Raw genomic sequence first — 20,620 nt, 5'->3', positions numbered from 1 at the left:
GAGGGACTCGGCCGGTGAAGGACCAAAACGATTGCTCTAGGAATTCGTGGGTGGGTTAACCACTTGCAAGACACCTCTAGACACAGGCACAGCCAGGGATTCGGAACCTCTTTGAGGGTTTCAGGGATTTGGAACTTATTTAGAGGTTCCAGGGATTCAGAACTTATTTGAAAGTTCCAGGATGGGTCAGGTGAAAAGGGACCGATAACATGAACTTTGAAGATTGAGTCTACTCCTGGAGATTTGAAAGTTAGGCTTAAAAGAACTTGAAGTATATCGGGGCATAGCTACCCCCGTTGGATGCTAATTGTAGTGATCGAAATAATAGGAGGGAAATATACCTAGAGGATTGGTTATCTACTTTGATCAATTGAATTTGATGTGTGTGATGCTGCTAGTGATGATTATTATACACCCTGTGGAACAATGAGTTGGGTGAAATATTCTAGATATGGGATTCCAACCATTGCTAAAAACTTGTTTATAAATCTTGCAGAGAATATTGCGAAGGCATTCTCTTATGGTTCAATTGGCCTTGGCCAAATTCGAAGACAAGACACGAATTAATGATATTCAAAAGAAGAGGAGGGATTGTTATATATGGAGTGGTAATTCGTGTCGAGAAAATGGTTGATATTAATAAAGAAGGGGGAGATGTGGGATTGTGGCCATGGGGGTTGGAAAGCCCTGTGGTTGAGATAACATCAGACTCTTAAGGATGAGGCCATCAGGAATATAAAAGAATTTAGAGGGAACAAAGAAGGGTGATTCAGGAGACTCCATGCAGTCTCAGGGTTTCTTGTTCTCCAGCCATTAAGGCATGGAGGTTTCTGTGTGTTTGCTGTTGTTGTTACATTCAAAGTTGTTTGACCAATGAAAAGTTGTTTTGAAAAGAACTGCTGTAGGGAGAAGGGTATAAGAGGGGAGCCTGGCCTCGAGGGGGGAAAAAAAAAAAAGGCAACATCATAGAATGAAGTTATGTCATCAATAAAGAAGCAGGAAGAAGGAATGAAAAGAAACAGGCTGGCAGAATGGAGACCAGGACGGGAACAGGCATGTTGATCGCCTCATGAAGATAGGTTCGGCCAAACTCGGCAAACCACTCAAAGAAGCTCGTACTGAAAGTTGCTGGAAACAGGCGCACCAGAGCAGAGAAGAAGCTCAAGCTGAGAGAAGCAGACCTGCGCACACAACTGCCCCTCCCTGGTAAGGAATTGTGCATTATGGGGAATCATACGTCCTTAGGAACAAAGACTGTCCTGGTAACCTTTCAGCTTATTCTCCTTATTAACAATTGGACAGTTTATGATCCTGAAATATGGGACCAAACTGAGGTCAAGGTGTGGGACTCTGCAACTAAAAATGGCAAGGTTGCAGTGGGAGGTGCCGAGCAGTCTCTGAGGCCTTAAAGAGCCATGTGGGACCACAGTCAGAAACATGTGGTTTGCCAGATAGTGAGGGAGCTGTGGGCTCCTTTACTGATCCTTCTGCTACACCATCGACTGCCCCACCGCTACTGCCATCGCAGGCCTTTGCTGTTATGCCCCTTGGTGACCTGGACGTGCCTTTTGACCCAGGCCCTATTGGCCTTGAAAAGGAGATGGATATGTTTTTCTTCAATCCGAGAAGAACGGGATACATAAGGCCCGAAGGCCGAGTTGCTTGACAACTTAAAGCAAGACATATTGTTCAAAAGGAATGGAAAATGGAGACTTGTATATAATCAAGAAAAGGAATGGAAAATGGAGACTGTTAAGTCATGGAACTTAAAGGATTGTTGCCTTTTCTGATTGTACATATGTAGAGGATGTATAGGCATACTTGGGTTTAGTATGTAAAAGCAATGTTCTGTATATTTAGAATGTTCGAAGTTCTCGTGTGCGTGTTGGTGGAGCGTAGACTCCCCGCACACCCAGCGCTGTTTACTTGCCCTTTTATAAATATTACTAAATTCAGATTGAGTTGAGACTTCATTTATAACATTACACAACTTATCTTGGCTTAAGCAATTGTTTATAGGAACATGTATCTTCCTTATAGTAGTATTCTTAACCTATGTATTAGTAGAGTGTACATTTTCGTGCTGCATAAAAGGACTAGGTGATTATGTAATTTGGAAGTGTAACAAAATCAAGCACCTTGTAGAAACTGGTAAGAATTTTATGAAAACTTTGAATCAAGGAGTGTTATAAGCAAAAGAATTTGCTTAGAATAAAGCAAAAGGGGGACTTGAGACAGGGAACAAGATAAAGGATGTTGATTCCTAGGTCTTAGCTAGCACAATTGTATGTTAACGACCCCAAAGATAAGGGAGTAAAAGACTGTGTGCCTAGATAATGGAACCAGAAAGAACTGTCTTGACTGCTGATGTCTGTCAAAGAAAGTAAGGGTCAGGAATTTAGAAGACTCCTGGCCTTCATCAAGAGACCACCAGAGTACACCGGATGACTACCTTAGGACTCCAGTATGCATGTGAATAGGGGCAGGAACCTACATTAATGATTCTTCTAGAGAATGAAATGAATATGTATTTGTCCCACTAATATAAACACACTGCCAGTAACCCTTAGTGTGTGTGTGTTAGGCGGAGCGTTCCCCCTCCCACCTGGTGCCATAATGAAGAATACCTGCTTAATAACTTTGGTTATTGAGTTTTCATTGTGTCAGTTTGATCACAGTTCTAATTTGAGCCCTATTTTAAATAATTTTTCTACTTCAGACTGTGAAAGACAGAAATTGTACTGGCCATTGTTATTCTGCCTCATTTGTACTATTTTTGAGATTTCTTTGAACTGTCTATGAAATATCTAGTCCTGCTAATGAAACTTTTTCATGTAATTAGGTTTACTTATCAACTTAATGCCTTCAAGATAAGTAAGAGGATCTGAAACATACTGCAATTGAAGGGCCATTTAAAATGAGGATGTATCTGATGCATTAAGAACTATTTTTAGAAATTGCTATTATCTGTTTTTCCTGACTGTGTTTTACATACATAGGTGTTATATATGGAGTGGTAATTTGTGTCGAGAAAATGGTTGATATTAATAAAGAAGGGGGAGATGTGGGATTGTGGCCATGGGGGTTGGAAAGCCCTGTGGTTGAGATAACATCAGACTCTTAAGGATGAGGCCATCAGGAATATAAAAGAATTTAGAGGGAACAAAGAAGGGTGATTGAGGAGACTCCATGCAGTCTCAGGGTTTCTTGTTCTCCAGCCATTAAGGCATGGAGGTTTCTGTGTGTTTGCTGTTGTTGTTACATTCAAAGTTGTTTGACCAATGAAAAGTTGTTTTGAAAAGAACTGCTGTGGAGAGAAGGGTATAAGAGGGGAGCCTGCCCTCAAGATAAAAAAAAGAAAAAAGGAAGGCAACACGATGAAGTTATGTCATCAATAAAGAAGCAGGAAAAAAGAAGTGAAGAGGAACAGGCTGGCAAGAATGGAGACCAGGACGGGAACAGGCATGTTGATCGCCTCATGAAGATAGGTTCGGCCAAACTCGGCAAACCACTCAAAGAAGCTCGTACTGAAAGTTGCTGGAAACAGGCTCACCAGAGCAGAGAAGAAGCTCAAGCTGAGAGAAGCAGACCTGCGCACACAACTGCCCCTCCCTGGTAAGGAGTTGTGCATTATGGGGAATCATACGTCCTTAGGAACAAAGACTGTCCTGGTAACCTTTCAGCTTATTCTCCTTATTAACAATTGGACAGTTTATGATCCTGAAATATGGGACCAAACTGAGGTCAAGGTGTGGGACTCTGCAACTAAAAATGGCAAGGTTGCAGTGGGAGGTGCCGAGCAGTCTCTGAGGCCTTAAAGAGCCATGTGGGACCACAGTCAGAAACATGTGGTTTGCCAGATAGTGAGGGAGCTGTGGGCTCCTTTACTGATCCTTCTGCTACACCATCGACTGCCCCACCGCTACTGCCATCGCAGGCCTTTGCTGTTACGCCCCTTGGTGACCTGGACGTGCCTTTTGACCCAGGCCCTATTGGCCTTGAAAAGGAGATGGATATGCTTTTCTTCAGTCTGGGGAGGACGGGATACATAAGGCCTGAAGACCGAGTTGCTTGACAACTTAAAGCAAGACATATTGTTCAAAAGGAATGGAAAATGGAGACTGTTAAGTCATGGAACTTAAAGGATTGTTGCCTTTTCTGATTGTACATATGTAGAGGATGTATAGGCATTCTCGGGTTTAGTATATAAAGCAATGTTCTGTATATTTAGAATGTTCGAAGTTCTCGTGTGCGTGTTGGTGGAGCGTAGACTCCCCGCACACCCAGCGCTGTTTACTTGCCTTTTATACCTTTTTATAAATATTCTTTTATAAATATTACTAAATTCAGATTGAGTTGAGACTTCATTTATAACATAGGGAAATTGAAATATTGAATGTCTAGGGAATTCAAATATTATCTCAGTCTTTAAGAACAAACCTTTGTGGAATTTTAAAGATATTTCCAGTAAAACAGAAAGAAAATATTTACTTGGGTCTTCTGATTATAGCATCTCAAAAGGTTATTGTGCTAGTTTCAGCTGAGATAGAGTTAATTTTCTTCTTAGTAGCTGGTATGGCGCTGTGTTTTGGATTTAGGATGAGAATAATGTTGATAACACAGGGATGTTTTAGTTGTTGCAGAGCAGTGCTTACAGTAAGTCAAGGATTTTCAACTTCTCGTACCACCCTGCCAGGGAGGAGGCTGGGGCTGCCCAAGAAGCTGGAAGGGGACAGAATCAGGACAGCTGACCCAAACTAGCCAAAGCGATATTGCATACCATATGACATGATGCTGAGCGATAAAAACTGGGGGGAGTGGGCATGGGGGAGGGCTGTTGTTGCTCAGGGTCTGGCTGGGCATCAATCAGCTGGTAGTGAGCAATTGCATTGTGCATCATTTGTTTTGTGTATTCTTTTTGTTGTTATTGTGTGGGTTTTTTCTTTCCTTTTTTTTTTTTTTTTTTTTTTTTTCTTATTAAACTGTCCTTATCTCAACCCACACGTTTTTGCACTTTTCTTTTCAATTCTTCCCCCCATCCCACTGTGGGGTACAGAAGAGAGTGTGCAAACAGCTGTGTGATGTTTAGCTGCCTGCCAGGTTAAACCACAAATTATGTACATTTGTATTACTCTGCACATCAGAAAAACAAAAACAAAACAAAACAACAAAAAACAAAAAACAAAAAACACATTATTGAGAAAAAATGATTTAAGAGTTGCTATTGTCTTATTTGAAAGCATACTGATAGCTATTATTTGTTGTGAGTTAGAAACGTATGTATTCTTTCTTAGCACATGTTCACGTGCAAGCAAAAGTAGTTTTTCTTTGACAATTTATTCATTAGAAAATAATTTATTGCAATATGAGCGACTACAAATTAGAATGAATATTTGTTCAGTAGTACAGCTGTCACACAAAGAATAACTTGAACTGTGAGTATACCTAACTGCTGTTTGACTTGTAACTGCATTTACAATGTTTTTTCCTTTCTCCAAGGTACTTTAAAAGGTAATTACCAGTTTGAACTTTGTTATGTAGTCTTTTTCCATGATATTTTTAAAAAATATGGAAGCTTTTCACTTAATTGTGCAAATTTAAATGTTATGTTTATGCTTTATAGGCATAAAGTAAAAATGCATAGTTAAGCATGAACATAAACATGAATTTAAACATGAGCATTATTTTACCTTTTTCAATTTTAACTTTTTAGCTTCAGTAGTAGTTAAGTTTTATTCTGTTAGGTTGCTTTAAAATGGAATATTTAGAAAAAAAAGTAAGATTTGATCAAAAACTAGAATTTGAGCATGTGTTCAAGTTTCTGTGTAAAGTTAGAACTGACTTTGCAGGGGAGTGCCTCTTAAGTGGAATAGAAGTTAGCATTTCTATAATAATCAGTTATCCAAGTTAGGAGTATGAACTGCAGGGTGACATCCTTGATGAGGATTAAATCATCACAAAAGTGAAATTTGACAAAAGATAATGTGGAACTCTGCTAAGATCTTCATGAAGAATGAAAATTTGGAGATGGGGCAAACTGCTGAAGGAATTGTACATCTTATTTTTAATAGAATTATGATTACATTTTCAGCATTAATAATTTTATGTACTGTTTTTCATTATTCTTTAAGACTGGTTATGAGATTTTACTTGTATGATTGCTGTTTGTCTCTTTTGGAACTCTACCATACATGGACTGCTCTATGAGCTTTCATTGTTCCTGGAGACATTTCTCTTTGGTCACTGTCACTAATCTAAGGGTGGATGTTGTTTTCTGCAACTGATTTTTCATTTTTTAGAAATTGCATGACTAGTATGTTTTAAAGTATATTTTACTGCCATTTAATTAACTAATCCAGAAAATTATTTTGGAATTAGCTAACATTCATGAAAATTTTAATCAGGCAACCTTCAAAATATCATTTTAGGAATGAATATGTATATCAAAACAGGCTAAAATAAATAAATATAATATACATTTATCACCAATGTACTGTTGTAAAAAACACTCATGTTTTTTTATTTGAAACTGTTTTGTTTTTTAATCTGAGTAGAATAAAACTTGTGTAATAATGTTTTAGTGGTTTGAAACTGTGAAATAGCTTACATGATTTTATCTGAACAACTGATATTCACTAGCGGAAATCTTTCCATGCAAGTTGCATTAAAAAACTGAGGAAATGCAAAAAGTATATTTAATCTGTTTTCTGCTTTAAGGGGTATCCCTTTTATTACTTTTACCTTTGCATATAATTTTTCTTGTGTTGTACTAAAAAGGAATGTTAGAAGAATATTGTCACTACAATATGTCTTTAAAAACACTTGAAGTCAAAGATACCTGTAAGTGCAGAGGGAAGTGAAATTTCTTTCAGGTGACAACACAGGTTAGGGAAAACAAATGCCTTGAAGAATTTTAATCAACCACCACTAAAGTTTCCACTAACTTATTCCTCCTGTGGTAAGGGAATTATGTTTACTGTTCTGCAGAGAGCAACGAAGTAGCAAAGCTATAGTACTGTCAGGTAACATTGCTCTTTGAGACCTGATTTAGGGTTTTAACAAATGAGTTTTGATGTTCATTGTTGCGCTAGGTAAAATAGTTCTTTTGGCTTAAGCAAGCTAGGTTTGGAAACTGATATTATGAAAGCAACTTTATACAAAATGTTGAAAGTGTTTTGTTACTTTTCAATGTTTTTTTTTTCTTTTTCCAGTACAATAGAATATGCTTTATACCCTAATTTGAAAAATGTGCACTAAACTGTATTATAATTTATTGCATCTTTATAATTTTAATTTAATTAATATATAATAATATATTGCCTTCTTAAAGCATACAGCTCTTGCCAGAGTAGAATTTTGAGTATGTACTTGTTTAATACTATGTTTGTATCTGTGTACAGAAAGCATAGAAACAATGTGGGACCAAGCAAACCTATTTCTCAGCCACGAAGAAACATTGTAGGCTGCAGAATACAGCATGGCTGGAAAGAAGGGAGTGGACCTGTAACACAGTGGAAGGGCACAGTTCTTGATCAAGTTCCTGTAAATCCCTCTCTCTATCTTATAAAGTATGATGGATTTGATTGTGTGTATGGATTAGAACTGCACAAAGATGAAAGAGTTTCAGCACTTGAAGTCCTTCCAGACAGAGTTGGTAAGAGGTTATTCCTATATATGCATATATTGTAATTTAATATTAAATGTTCTCCACTAATCTCTCCTGACTTTCCCTGAAGATAACATCAGAATATTTAAATTTTATTAAATCACATTTTATCACTTTGCAGATAATCCAAATTTTCACAAAGTTCAAGTTTACCCTAGTAATTACTCGTTTATGAATGGAGTAAGATCTTGTTTTTCCTGACTGCAAAGAGATCAGTAGTAGTCTCTAGAATGGGGTTCGGGGTGACCAAATCCAACACTTTCATTAATAATTTCATAGAGCTGCTCTGTGATTAGCCTCTCTTCTTCCTCTCCCCTCCCCCCACAATACAAATATTGAAAATACAGACATTATTTATTGCTATGGCCTATAGCAAAGTAAAGGTCTCCCTTTACCTTGCATTATAACAGTTTGTTTAATCTGGACTGGGAGGTATACAGTGCTGGAAAATGTTAACAAGTGTTAACATGTTAAAATAATTCCTAAAGTTCTGCAGATTTTTATTCTTCAACTATCTGGAGTAGACAGTATTTGATTTATATGTGAATTGACTAACTTTCAAACAAATTTATTAATGAATCTGGATAAAGATTATTTTTGACAAAGACTTACATCTGTATTTTTTCAATGGATTTATGAACTTATGTCATTTCAGCTTCATCTCGAATTAGCGATGCCCACCTGGCAGACACAATGATTGGCAAAGCTGTGGAACATATGTTTGAGACAGAGGATGGCTCAAAAGATGAATGGAGAGGGATGGTCTTGGCTCGAGCTCCTATTATGAACACATGGTTTTATATTACCTATGAGAAAGATCCTGTCTTGTACATGTACCAGCTCTTAGATGATTATAAAGAAGGTGACCTTCGCATTATGCCTGATTCCAGTGAGTAGGACAGTTACTTTTTTCTTATAGAAAGTGGCATCTCTCTTTGTGTTGCTGTTTGGCTTATGGTTTATTTATGGAAAAGAGAGATGACAAACAAGGGTCTTGTTTGTTACTCCCTTTTTTACATTTTCTTAAAAGTATCAAAACTGTAGCACAACAGAAAATACACATGTATTAACTCTTAAAATATTTCACTTGAATCAGTGGTGAAGTATGCAATAAATACAGGAAAATACTGTTCTGTAGTTATGCCTAATTCTGATGGATGTACATACTTTTGTGGAAGAGAGAACATTTGGAGTTTTTTAACTGGAAACTGACAAACTAGAAGCCTTCCACTGTTGTTTTCTTATAAAAGTGTCACAGCTCCTTGACAGGCTCTGGATTTGGATTTCTAAAGCAGTTCTTCTAAGAATAATGTTTTGGGGATAACTAAAATAGGCAGATTAATTTAGTTTGAGTGGGCATCTTCAGTTTGGAAAGGTGTTGAGTAGTTCTTTGGAGGAAAGAACTTTTGAGAACTCATTTTCTCTCACGTTTAAACACAGTAACAGGAAAAATGTTTCAATAGGTTAGGAGGGATATTTTTTCTTCCCTTCTTGAAGTGAAAATTATTGGTGATATTCCTATTAATATAGAAGGATTTTCACATAATCAATATCGTTCAAGAGATTTGGATAGCCAGTGTATATATATATGTATTTTTTTAAAAAAAAAAAAGATTGTCAAAAATATTGTACTCTCCCTGCACCTAAAAAGCACTTCTCTGACAGAGAGGCAATTTTAGCTTTAAAGTGAATTAATAATTAGATAATTAGCGTTTGGCTATGCAATGCACTACATAAATACTAGTTAAAACTAATTCATCGAGTTTGAGACTGTCTTCCTTCAGATCTAGCACTGATGATAAATAGTCTTACGGCTGAGTGAACAGGTAGCACTTACTTGTGTAGCCTCTGTAGTAATCTTACATCTTTAGATTTATTTTTTTTCAGTCTACCAAAAAATAATATATCTGTGGCTTGAAAAAAGTGTATATGTATTTTGTATATGCTCACATTTAAACTGGATTGTGGGATGTCTTAAATTATCCTCATGAACATATTGATTACTTACATCTGAAGTCTTATGTGTTAGGAATGGTTTGTTGTGTTTTCCATAAAAGTTCTGTTTAATTAGTTTTTACAGTAGTGATTACTATATTAGAAAAGCAGGTGTCTAACATAAATTCTTATGAATTTAATGAGTTAGAAAACAAAATTACCTTTTAAGCTATAAGAACAGCAAACAACATTAATAGCAAAAGCAGTACAAAAATCTATATTACTTAGAGATCATGCTCAAAAGTTTAAGAAGGATAGTAACAGCAAGTTATGCAAGTATTTATTTTTGCTACATTACCATATATTTAATTGGGGAAGGATGAAACTCTTCCTCACTAATATCAGGTTTTGTATACCCATTTTGTATACAACAGTCTAAATTTCCACCTTAAAAAATATTTACTCTTCCCAATGCAAAGTTCTCATTGTTAGTGAGGCTCAGTGTATTTTCTTCTCAGAAACTGACATGTTGAAAGAATAAAAGAAAAAGTGAAAATTATCATGCAGTTTTATAAGAAACAGAAAAGCTATCTTGCTTGAGTTAGGATTTCTGATGGTAGGAAAACAAACATGCATTGAATGGGGAACTGATAATGAGTTCATGTGAAGGGAATGAAAGAAGGTAACTACGTAATAAACATGGGGTTTTTCTTTTTCTTTTGAGGATTTGTAGTGAGCAAGCTCAACCCTCATCATATCAGAACAACAGCTACAACCTAACACTGTACTACCATCTTACAGGTGATTATACACAGTTATAAAAAGATACATTCTGTCCAGTATTTCATCGTGGGCAAACAAAGGCAGGCTATTGTCTTTCAGTTCACAGCTTCTCAATCTAGTACTTAAGCACTAAATATCTGAGTCATAAATTTTCCTTGTATTTTGAACAGTGAGCAGATTTGCAACACAAAAATAATATATCTGTGGCTTGAAAAAAGTGAGCCACAAATGGAAAAATCTTTCTTTAGGAATAAGATGGTCACTGTCCTGGTTTCAGTTAGAACAGAATTAATTTTCTTCCTAGTAGATGGTGGAATGCTGTGTTTTGGCTTAGGATGAGAAGAGTGCTGATAACACCCCGATGTTTTAATTGTTGCAGAGCAGTGCTTATACCAAGCCAAGGACATCTCAGCCTTTTGCTCTGTCCTGCCAACGGGCAGGCTGGGGGTGCAGTAAGAGCTGGGAGGGGACAGACCCAGGACAGGTGACCCAAACTAGCCAAAGGGGTATTCCATACCATCTGACGTCATGCTAAACAATATATAGGGGTGGCTAGCCGGGGGGAGGGGGCCGGACTGCTCGGGGTTAGGCTGAGCATCGGTCAGTGGGTGGTGAGCAATTGCATTGTGCATCACTTGTTTGTACATACTATTATTAGTAGTACTATTATCACCATTGTATTATTATTATTGTTGTTGTTGTTATTATTATTATTGTTATTATTATTTTCCTGTCTTATTAAACTGTCTTTATCTCAACTCACGGGCTTCACTTTTCATTTCTCTCCCCCGTCCCAGAGAGGGAGGGGGAGGGTGAGCGAACGGCTGCGTGGTGTTTAGCTGCTGGCCGGGTTAAACCACGACAGTCTTTTTGGCGCCCAACGTGGGGCCCGAAAGGTTGAGATAACGGCAGATCTGACCAGAGTGTGTTAAACTAAAATTGGTGTAAGGATTAGACCTGCTTAATAGTCGCTTGTCATAATGCTGATTGCTTTAATCTCAACTCTGCTGCGCCTGTTTTCCAAATTGAGTATTATAGTACATTATTTTCCGTATTTCCTCTCTGTCATGTTGTTTATCCTCTCCGGGCCCTGGTTTCAGATCATTATGGTACTGTGTGTTGTAGCAATGGCTTATGAGACGATAAGATATCTGGCAATGACTCTAACTTGGTATTTGTACTCAGTAACATCGTCGACTCTGTACTTTGGAAACTGTATCTTGGGAACTATTAGCAATTATACCTATTGTTTTTTTCCATTAGGGAGTCAATCTGTGGAGGGGAAAGGGGAAGATATTTTTTCTTACTTGATTACTCTCCCTTTCTCCTTCACCACCCCTGTATCCTCCTGGATCACTCTGCCTTCCTCCTTCACCACCCTCTTATCCCCTGAGCTTGTCACAATAGCTCTCCAAGATATTGAATATTCTTGGGATACTCAGACCAGCATAGTCTTGTTGTTCTGCCTCCTGAATGCACTTCAGATTCTGCTTAAAGTTAAACAACTACTTAGGAAGCTCATCCGGAGATCTGCCCGGAGGCAGTATAGTTGTGGGTGGCAGGGAGTATGGGAGGATATGGGCAGGCATCTAGAGCAGTTGGCACCCCCAGTGTTTTGGAAATTCACCCCTGAACAACTGCAAAATCCTCAAAAACTGGCAGAATGCTTTAAAAAAAGGTGTCATGATTCTGGCAGTTCCAAAGTAACACAAATCATTGTAACGTGCTGGGGCCTGGCTCATGCCTATCGAGCTGCCATTGATACTGCTATCAACTTAGTGACAGACCCTGCGGCCATTCCAAGCCCTGTGACAGATCCAACGGCCACTGTGACCCCTACGGTGGACTCTGCAGCCGCTCCAGCTCCAGTTCCTGCAGCCGCTCCAGCTCCTGTGGCTGGGTCAGAGAAACGAGCTGTAGCAGTGCAAGTTGACCCTGCAGAGGGTATTCCAACCCCTGTGGCAGACCCTGTAACGGGGTCAGAGAAACGAGCTGTAGCAGTGCAAGTTGACCCTGCAGAGGGTATTCCAACCCCTGTGGCAGACCCTGTAACGGGGTCAGAGAAACGAGCTGTAGCAGTACAAGTTGACCCTGCAGAGGGTATTCCAACTTCTGTGGCAGATCCTGTAACAAGGTCAGAGAAACAAGCAGTAGCAGAGCAAGCTGCCCCTGTAGAGAAGGTGAAAAAATGGTATAGAGATTCAAGTCGTTTAGAACGCAGAGAGTCTTCTGCCAAATCTAGGTATAGAGACGACGGAGATGACGACAACGCTGGGCCATCAAGGATTCAGGAGGAGGAAGATGAGGATGCTGAAAAATCAACAGTAACTACCCGAAGTCTAAACGAGCGTGAGTTACGAGATGTGCAAAAAGATTTTGGTCGCTGTATAGGTGAGCAGCTTGTCACCTGGCTGCTCCGATGCTGGGACTCTGGAGCAAATTGTGTGGAATTAGATGGCAGGGAAGCCAAGCGGCTGGGATCCCTTGCTAGAGACGCAGGCATTGACAAAGCAATTGCAGATGGAGCACAATCCACCAGCCTCTGGAGGCGTCTCCTCTCAGCTGTGAGGGAAAGGTATCCCTTCAAGGAAGAACTTTTATGTCTACCAGGCAAGTGGACCACTATGGAGAAGGGAATCCAGTACCTGAGGGAATTAGCCGTACGAGAAGTGATTTATGAGGATCCAGACCTCAGACAAACATCCAAAGATCCAGATGAAGTCAGGTGTACACGACCCATGTGGCGGAAGTTTGTACGGAGTGCACCATCATCATATGCCAGCTCATTGGCAATAATGGCCTGGAAAGAGGATGAGGAACCCACAGTGGATGAAGCGGCTAAACAACTCCGGCAGTACGAAGAAAGTCTCTCCTCTTCCTTACAGGCCTGCGTCTCAGCTGTGGAGAAACTTTCTGAAAAGGTTCACCAACTTGAAGAGAATCTATCTTCCTCCCAACCTGAACCAACCAGTGTCCAACGACCGAAAGAGAACACTTGGGAGAAACTTTCTGAAAAGTTTCACCAACTTGAAGAGAGAATTCCTCCGTACCTGTACAAAGCAGTGTCTCAGCTTGTCCTGGTTTCAGTTAGAACAGAATTAATTTTCTTCCTAGTAGATGGTGGAATGCTGTGTTTTGGCTTAGGATGAGAAGAGTGCTGATAACACCCCGATGTTTTAATTGTTGCAGAGCAGTGCTTATACCAAGCCAAGGACATCTCAGCCTTTTGCTCTGTCCTGCCAACGGGCAGGCTGGGGGTGCAGTAAGAGCTGGGAGGGGACAGACCCAGGACAGGTGACCCAAACTAGCCAAAGGGGTATTCCATACCATCTGACGTCATGCTAAACAATATATAGGGGTGGCTAGCCGGGGGGAGGGGGCCGGACTGCTCGGGGTTAGGCTGAGCATCGGTCAGCGGGTGGTGAGCAATTACATTGTGCATCACTTGTTTGTACATACTATTATTAGTAGTACTATTATCACCATTGTATTATTATTATTATTGTTGTTGTTGTTATTATTATTATTGTTATTATTATTTTCCTGTCTTATTAAACTGTCTTTATCTCAACTCACGGGCTTCACTTTTCATTTCTCTCCCCCGTCCCAGAGAGGGAGGGGGGATGGTGAGCGAACGGCTGCGTGGTGTTTAGCTGCTGTCCGGGTTAAACCACGACAGTCACAAATAAAGCAGGCATCTCCAAGTAATGTGTTCTCTGTGTAAAACCTTAACAAGGATTGTAAGGTATTTCTGCTTTTAATAGTTCTGCTTTGTTTTCTTATAAGGAAGGGAAAAGGCCTATATTCTTTCCACTTTTAAGAACTGTTTTTCATGTGCTCTTTTTTCCCTTCATGCTCATCATGAGGTTATCTACTATTTACTTCTGTTTCCAAGACACTCCAAAGTATGAACTCCCTTCCCTGAATCTGGATCTTTTTCAGATAATGTGAACTGTGTCCTTAAAGATTTTGCTAGAAAAGCATATAATGTTGTTAGACTTCAGCAACAGCATCCATTCCAGTGTGAAATCAAAAGCCCCTTTTAACAGCCTTATTGATTAAGGAGTTTACACTTAACTTAGAAGATGTGGTTTTATTGCACTGGCATGCTTGCATTGGCATTTTGAATAAAGCATGTGGGGAGAGGGACGCCTAGCATGCCTGCCTTTTTGTTAGACTCAGTGTCTTGTTCTGCTGGGGGTTTAAATTTAATTATCTACAAATATATTCTGTAACTAGCGTGTAAACCTTCATGTCAAAAAAATTACTTTTCTAACCAAATGAAGTGCTGTTTCTGACTTCATAAAATTGAAGATAGCATTACCTTAAAGAAAAAATAATAATTCTGTGACTGTACTTTCTAGAAGCATGGCAGTAGTTAGGTGTTTGTCTGAACAACTTGTTTTAGACATACTCTGCATTTTAAACTTGTGATTATTTCTCATAACTTTTAAAGACTGCAGTTTTCTCTATTGAAAATAAATCTATAAATGTCTATTAAAGTATGCTGTATTTTTGTGTTACAGATGATTCACCTCCTGCAGAACGGGAACCAGGAGAAGTTGTGGACAGCCTGGTAGGCAAACAAGTGGAATATGCCAAAGAAGATGGATCAAAAAGGACTGGCATGGTCATTCATCAAGTTGAAGCCAAACCATCTGTCTATTTCATCAAGTTTGATGATGATTTCCATATTTATGTCTATGATTTGGTGAAGACATCCTAGACATCAACATGAACTTTTGCCAAATTTGTAGAACTATTAAATGTAAAATTTGTAGACACAAAGACTTGACTGCTTTTCAGTTAAATGAAAGCTTAAATGTCCCTGTGAAGCCACAGTCTCTGTCATCAAAACTGTTGTGTACTGAATGATAAAAACATTTATGTGAACGTGATACGTTTTGCATAAGAACTCCTTTTCTTGAAGGAAGTCAATATATTTGGGTGGGAGGGAGTTAAAAGCAAAGAACAGCTGCAAAATCAAGCTGTATAAAGTCAATCTAGTATTGTAATCTATTTTTTTTCGTAGATTTTAACTTTCTTCAACGTTGCACTCACCTGTTCAACTGCCACATGGAAGTGTAGTTTGCTATTTTCGATATACCTTCTTTTGTAACATTAAATTTAATTTCTTGGCTACTGGCAGTCCTTTGTTTTCCAGGTTGATACAGAAGTGACTTTCCTGAAAGGTTTGAATGGTTTGTGCAGCGGTAAGGAGTGCCTAACACAAGTAACATCAATCTACTGTGTTTCTACACTTTATTTAACATTAAGCTTTTTAAGAATTTGTGGTACATGGAAATACTTGTGCGTTTTCAGTAGTCACAGAGCAGTTGAATATCAGTTGTTTGACTTAAGCACCTTTCAGTGTAAACGCTTTAAAGTATAAAAATATATTTAATCTGTATAACCAGTTAATTAGAAAATGCAGGTTAATGGCCCAGTTTTTACAAGTTGTAGGAACCAGTAAAATAGACACAAAAAAAGCTGCCTTCAATCCTAAATGTTGTACTTTGTTTTTTTATACACATTTCTTAGCAAAACCCAAGTGTTTGGTGCCACAAGTTTAACAGTATATATACTACTTAAGAAGACTTTAGACTATGCATTGGCAATCACTAGTTTCTCATTTAATATCAGAACCTAGCAAACTGGATATTTGTGTGTGGATTTAGAAGCCTAAGAGTAATTAATCTTTTACATGGTAAATACAATCATGGGGGTGGGGGTGGGACCCTTTTACATTGAAGACCTCCTTTAGAGAAGGAGAAGCGTTTGTTGCCTTCTGCTCAGTCTGCTGTATTTCTTTCCTTTGCTTTGCTTTTTTTTTTTTTTTTAATTTTCTTTTGTTCTTAACCATCTTGGTTCAAGAAGGAATGTTCCCAATGTATTGTTTTTCTGGCTTTTCCATGTAAGAAGTGACCAGACAAATCTACAGCTTAAACCCATTGTTGCCTTTGGTGGTATACTTGCTTAGAGGTATGCTATTAACGTGAATTTCATTCTATGAACACTAGAATTCTGCATGCCAGTGGTATACTATCTAACGGAAGCTATAGGCAGTCTCAGTGGTTCAGTCATCTGCATTAGATTGTGGATGTAAATAGCAGCCCACAACAGACAAATCCTTCCACAGTTTTAATCTTGCAAGTTGGTTCTAAATCAAGGTTATGTTGTTGTTGTTGTTTAAGTGTAGCAGCTTTTAAAAGCTACAGAGCTGCAACAAGGATATGCACAGCAGCAAAATTATCATGCTTACATTAAAGCAGAGCTCTACAAGGTTCAAAGTACAGCTTCACAGAAACACAGTACACGAGGACAGTCAACACTGTTGATGGAAAGAAGGAATACATAGATATCCAACTTTATGCAGTTAGTGGAAGGATGCAGGAGAGGTGCTGTTACTCAGAGATCTGACCTTTGTTGTGGGTATCCTTGATATCAAGAACTAAGTGGTTTAAGACCCCTTCTGTCCTTTTCTTTGCCTGATTTCATATTTTAGCCTTAAGGCCTGTGCCTCATTATGCTGTTTAATGGTAATACCATATAAATATACCTTAATCCTTTGTCCCTTGCTACTATATTGCATTCTGTACACTATTTCATCATGGGCAACCAAAGGCAGACTATTGTCTTTCAGTTCACAGCTTCTCAATCTAGTACTTAAGCACTAAGTACCTAAGTCATAATTTTTTCCTTGTGTTTTGAACAGTGAGCAGATTTGCAACACAGTGCTTTCATCCTGCAGATCTGTTATGTGCTTTCTATTGACTCTTACGAGTCCTGCATGTAAATCTTAAAGCTGAGCCTGGCTCCGTGAGCCCCAGTTGATATTTGTGGCACAAGAATGAGTGAGTGTATTGATTATACACAAGATACATGAATAACTTAGTACAGTGAATTTTGGGCTATACTTCTAAGGAATACAAGGTTTGTTTTGAAATAGCTGAGGTTTACTGGAACACTTTTAGCATTAAGCTTACGTGTGGGTTTTATGCAAGACACTAATACAACACTTATTTTGCTAATTAGAATATAATCTCTAAACTGTCAAATTTATGGCAGTTTTTAGATGTCATTGTTGTCTGTTGCATGATTTCTTCTTTTAATCTTTTTTCTTAATTTTGTTATTGTTGTTAGGTTGTGATTTTTTTGTTGTTTTCTTTATTTTCTATAGCTTAAACCACCTTTTTGTGGCTTGAGACTAATTCCACTCCCTGCCATCTGCTTGGGCTTTGTTTTAGGCTCATGTTTCAGATCTGCATGCAGTGCTTTCATTAACCTGGTAACTATATGTTGGTCCCTTGTTCTAGGGGTGCAACATTACTTTCCAAATTTATCATAGGGCTTGTGATGGCACAAGACATGGATCTTTGTATAAAAGTTATTGGCCTCTCTCATTTACCTGCTGTAGTATTGTTATGTATTGTGTGCATGATGTCAAGCTGCCAATTAAAACTTTTAAAAAGGAAAAAAAAAAACTTAAAACCAGGCCATCTTTTTTTTTGCATGCTTAGAATGTTAGAACGTTCAATGTAACAAACTGAATTTGCATGTTATAATGTTTAGGTTTGGGTTTTGTTCTTTTTTTGTGCGTGTTCAGTTTTTTGTGAATTTGCTTATTGTGCTGTTTTAATGGTTGTTAGTAGGATTAAATGCGCTGGTGAAGCGAGCATGATGCCAACAGAAGGTAATTTTCCAGTTGTATGTGTCATACAGCATTTGAAGGGACCATGTATTCTGTTCAAGAACAAATAAAATCACAACTGACTAGTAAAACACTACATTTTTTCTTTTGAATGCCAAACCCTAAAATAAGTTGGACTGCATGAAGACTGAAATACTTTGGGGAAAATCCTATTTATTGCAATAGGCATAAGCCTTCTTTAAATGAATTATTTAAAAAGGGAGGCGTTATCTTCAGAAAGAATATATTACAGATGATTCAGGGAAAAATTATTATAAAAGCAGTTTTGGGTTCCTTAAAAATGCTGTGCTTTTTGTATTTTACATCTTTCATTAGTGCAATTTGGATGGTTCTTGGTATGTGTATAGTTCAGAGGTCTTTGTATTCACATTTTAAAATTAGGTAATGACTTCATCTTTAGAGCTCGATTTCATTATTTTTATTTTATTTCGAACAATGTAGACAGTTCCCTGTTTTCTGCATTTAGAAGTATGAACACTTTAAATCTGTTACTTAATTCTGTAAGTAATTTTTATAATTATGATGTAACTCTATCCTTAAAACGTTTAAAATAAATCCTTTATGTGCAACTCATGACTGTAAATTTTGTTCTCATGAGCAAAATGTAGTGATGTGACTTCAGACTGTGAAAAAGCAGTTTCTTCATTAAAAAAATAAATTTAAAACAACTTAGTATTTCAATGTTGAGCCAGTATAACACTTTCCCCTATGAAATGTTTGCTTGCTTAGCCAATTTATTTTTCTTTGTCAAGTAAGTAGGAACATTGATAAGATAGAATTCAACTGAGGTAAAGCATAATGTTTAAACTGTATTTCACCAAAGGCTGAAAGATTCCTCTTCAGGTGGTTATGTAAGTGTGAGGGAGCCTCTATTTCCAGAATGCACTATAGCTCAAACTGTTAGCAGTAGTTCAGCAGTGGGGTACAGTAGAAGTGTTTGTCAGTGTTTAAGTGATACTGTTACCATAAAAGTCAGTCAAAGAAACTCTCTAAGGCTCAATTTGGAGTTTTAAAAAGCAGGCATTCTTTAATTGCGGTGCTGGAAGCACAGGGGATCACTCCACCTAATGTGCATGCCGAATTGTTCAAGCTACAGGGGTTATATACAATCAAAACATACATATTCATTGGATTTCCAATAAATATTTAACATATTCATGCTATTTACTGGAATTCATTAAAATATATAAACGTCTCTGACATATGTGTCTGATTCTACTGGTGGTCTTTTGAGGGGTCTCTGGTGGTTGTCAGTAGTCTTCCTCACTATGTTCGCTGGATTGCACAAGAACCCAGTTCTTGCACGTGCTCAGATCATCAGATTATTTCTTATCTTGTTTAAATTTAGGCATGCATAATAAGCTAAGTCATTTATGTATCCAAGGATCTATGTATACCATGAGTTCCTCACCTATTCTTTTCAGACACATCCTCCAGGCCTGGGTTACCTTGTTCCATTCCCCTATACTGAGACACAATTATGTATGGTCTTACAGATAAGGCTGACTAATTAGTGAGTAAAGTAGCATCAGACATACAAAGTTTCTAGCCTTCCTTCTATCTAACTAAACACAGAAGAGATTTGGGCTGTCTGTTCATAAAACATTTCAGATTTGGTTCTATTATTCTACCAGGGAGAGAACCATATGTCCTTCTGACTCAGTATCAATCCCTTTTCTTTTGAGGGTTTGTAGCGAGCAAACTACAACCATCATCATATTAGAGCAACAACTACAACCTAACACTGTACCATCTTACAGATGATTATACACACAGTTATAGAAAGATGATCAAAATAATTCTTGTATTCAAGACTAATGTCCTTTCTAGTAGATTAGCTTTGAACAGCAGATGCAGATACATTGTACCAATACATATATGCAAATTAAAAATCATTAGCGTAATTATTACAACTAAAATTTTCTTCACCCATAATTTTAAATCAGGAAACCAGCTCCCCGGCTCCAGAACCCCAAAGGTCGGCCTCGAGTTTCTCCTGGGGTCTTCTGCCAGAGGCTCCAGGTGAGCCCATGCTCCCCAGCTGCAGTGTACAGTATGTTTTGCACAGCTGGTCCAGTATGGACAGGCCCAAGGGCTACTGCACGAGCTATTTCTTGTTTGAGTTGTTCAAAGGCCTGTTGTTGCTCAGGGCCCCACTCGAACGAGTTCCTCTTCCGAGTCACTCGATATAGAGGACTCACAAGCTGACTATAGCCGGGCACATGCATTCTCCAAAATCCCACAAGACCTAGGAAAGCTTGTGTTTCTTTTTTGCTAGTTGGCGGAGACATAACTGTTATTTTGTTGATCACATCTGTCAGAATGTGGCGACGTCCATCCTGCCATTTTACCCCCAAGAACTGGATTTCCTGTGCAGGTCCTTTGACCTTATTCTGTTTAATGGCAAAGCCAGCTTTCAAGAGAATTTGAATTATTTTCTTCCCTTTCTCAAAAACTTCTTCTGCTGTATTACCCCATACAATGATATCATCGATGTACTGCAGGTGTTCAGGAGCGTTCCCCTG

The 20,620-nt window shown here is 38.3% G+C and overlaps 1 protein-coding gene across 6 annotated transcripts in view; it reads left to right on the top strand.

The window, feature by feature from the left end:
- The window catches only part of LOC101799270 (spindlin-Z), a 60,107-nt gene extending 40,806 nt beyond the window's left edge, over positions 1-19,301 (top strand). For 5 of the 6 annotated variants that reach the window (XM_027447788.3, XM_038169506.2, XM_027447789.3 and 2 more), the window contains 3 exons: positions 7,401-7,654; positions 8,322-8,555; positions 14,911-19,301. In XM_027447788.3, the coding sequence (XP_027303589.1) occupies positions 7,401-7,654; positions 8,322-8,555; positions 14,911-15,110 (688 nt within the window). In that variant the 3' untranslated portion in view covers positions 15,111-19,301. Of the gene's footprint in view, positions 1-7,400; positions 7,655-8,321; positions 8,556-10,325; positions 10,403-14,910 lie in introns of all 6 variants that reach the window. The other variant, XM_027447791.3, reaches the window with a different exon arrangement.
- The last annotated feature ends 1,319 nt before the right edge of the window (positions 19,302-20,620 follow it).

The sequence above is a fragment of the Anas platyrhynchos genome, chromosome W (genome assembly GCF_047663525.1).
Source record: "Anas platyrhynchos isolate ZD024472 breed Pekin duck chromosome W, IASCAAS_PekinDuck_T2T, whole genome shotgun sequence".
Classification (NCBI taxonomy): Eukaryota; Metazoa; Chordata; class Aves; order Anseriformes; family Anatidae; genus Anas; species Anas platyrhynchos.
Note: the sequence above shows the minus strand (reverse complement) of the source record. Positions and strands in the feature narration are given on the sequence as shown.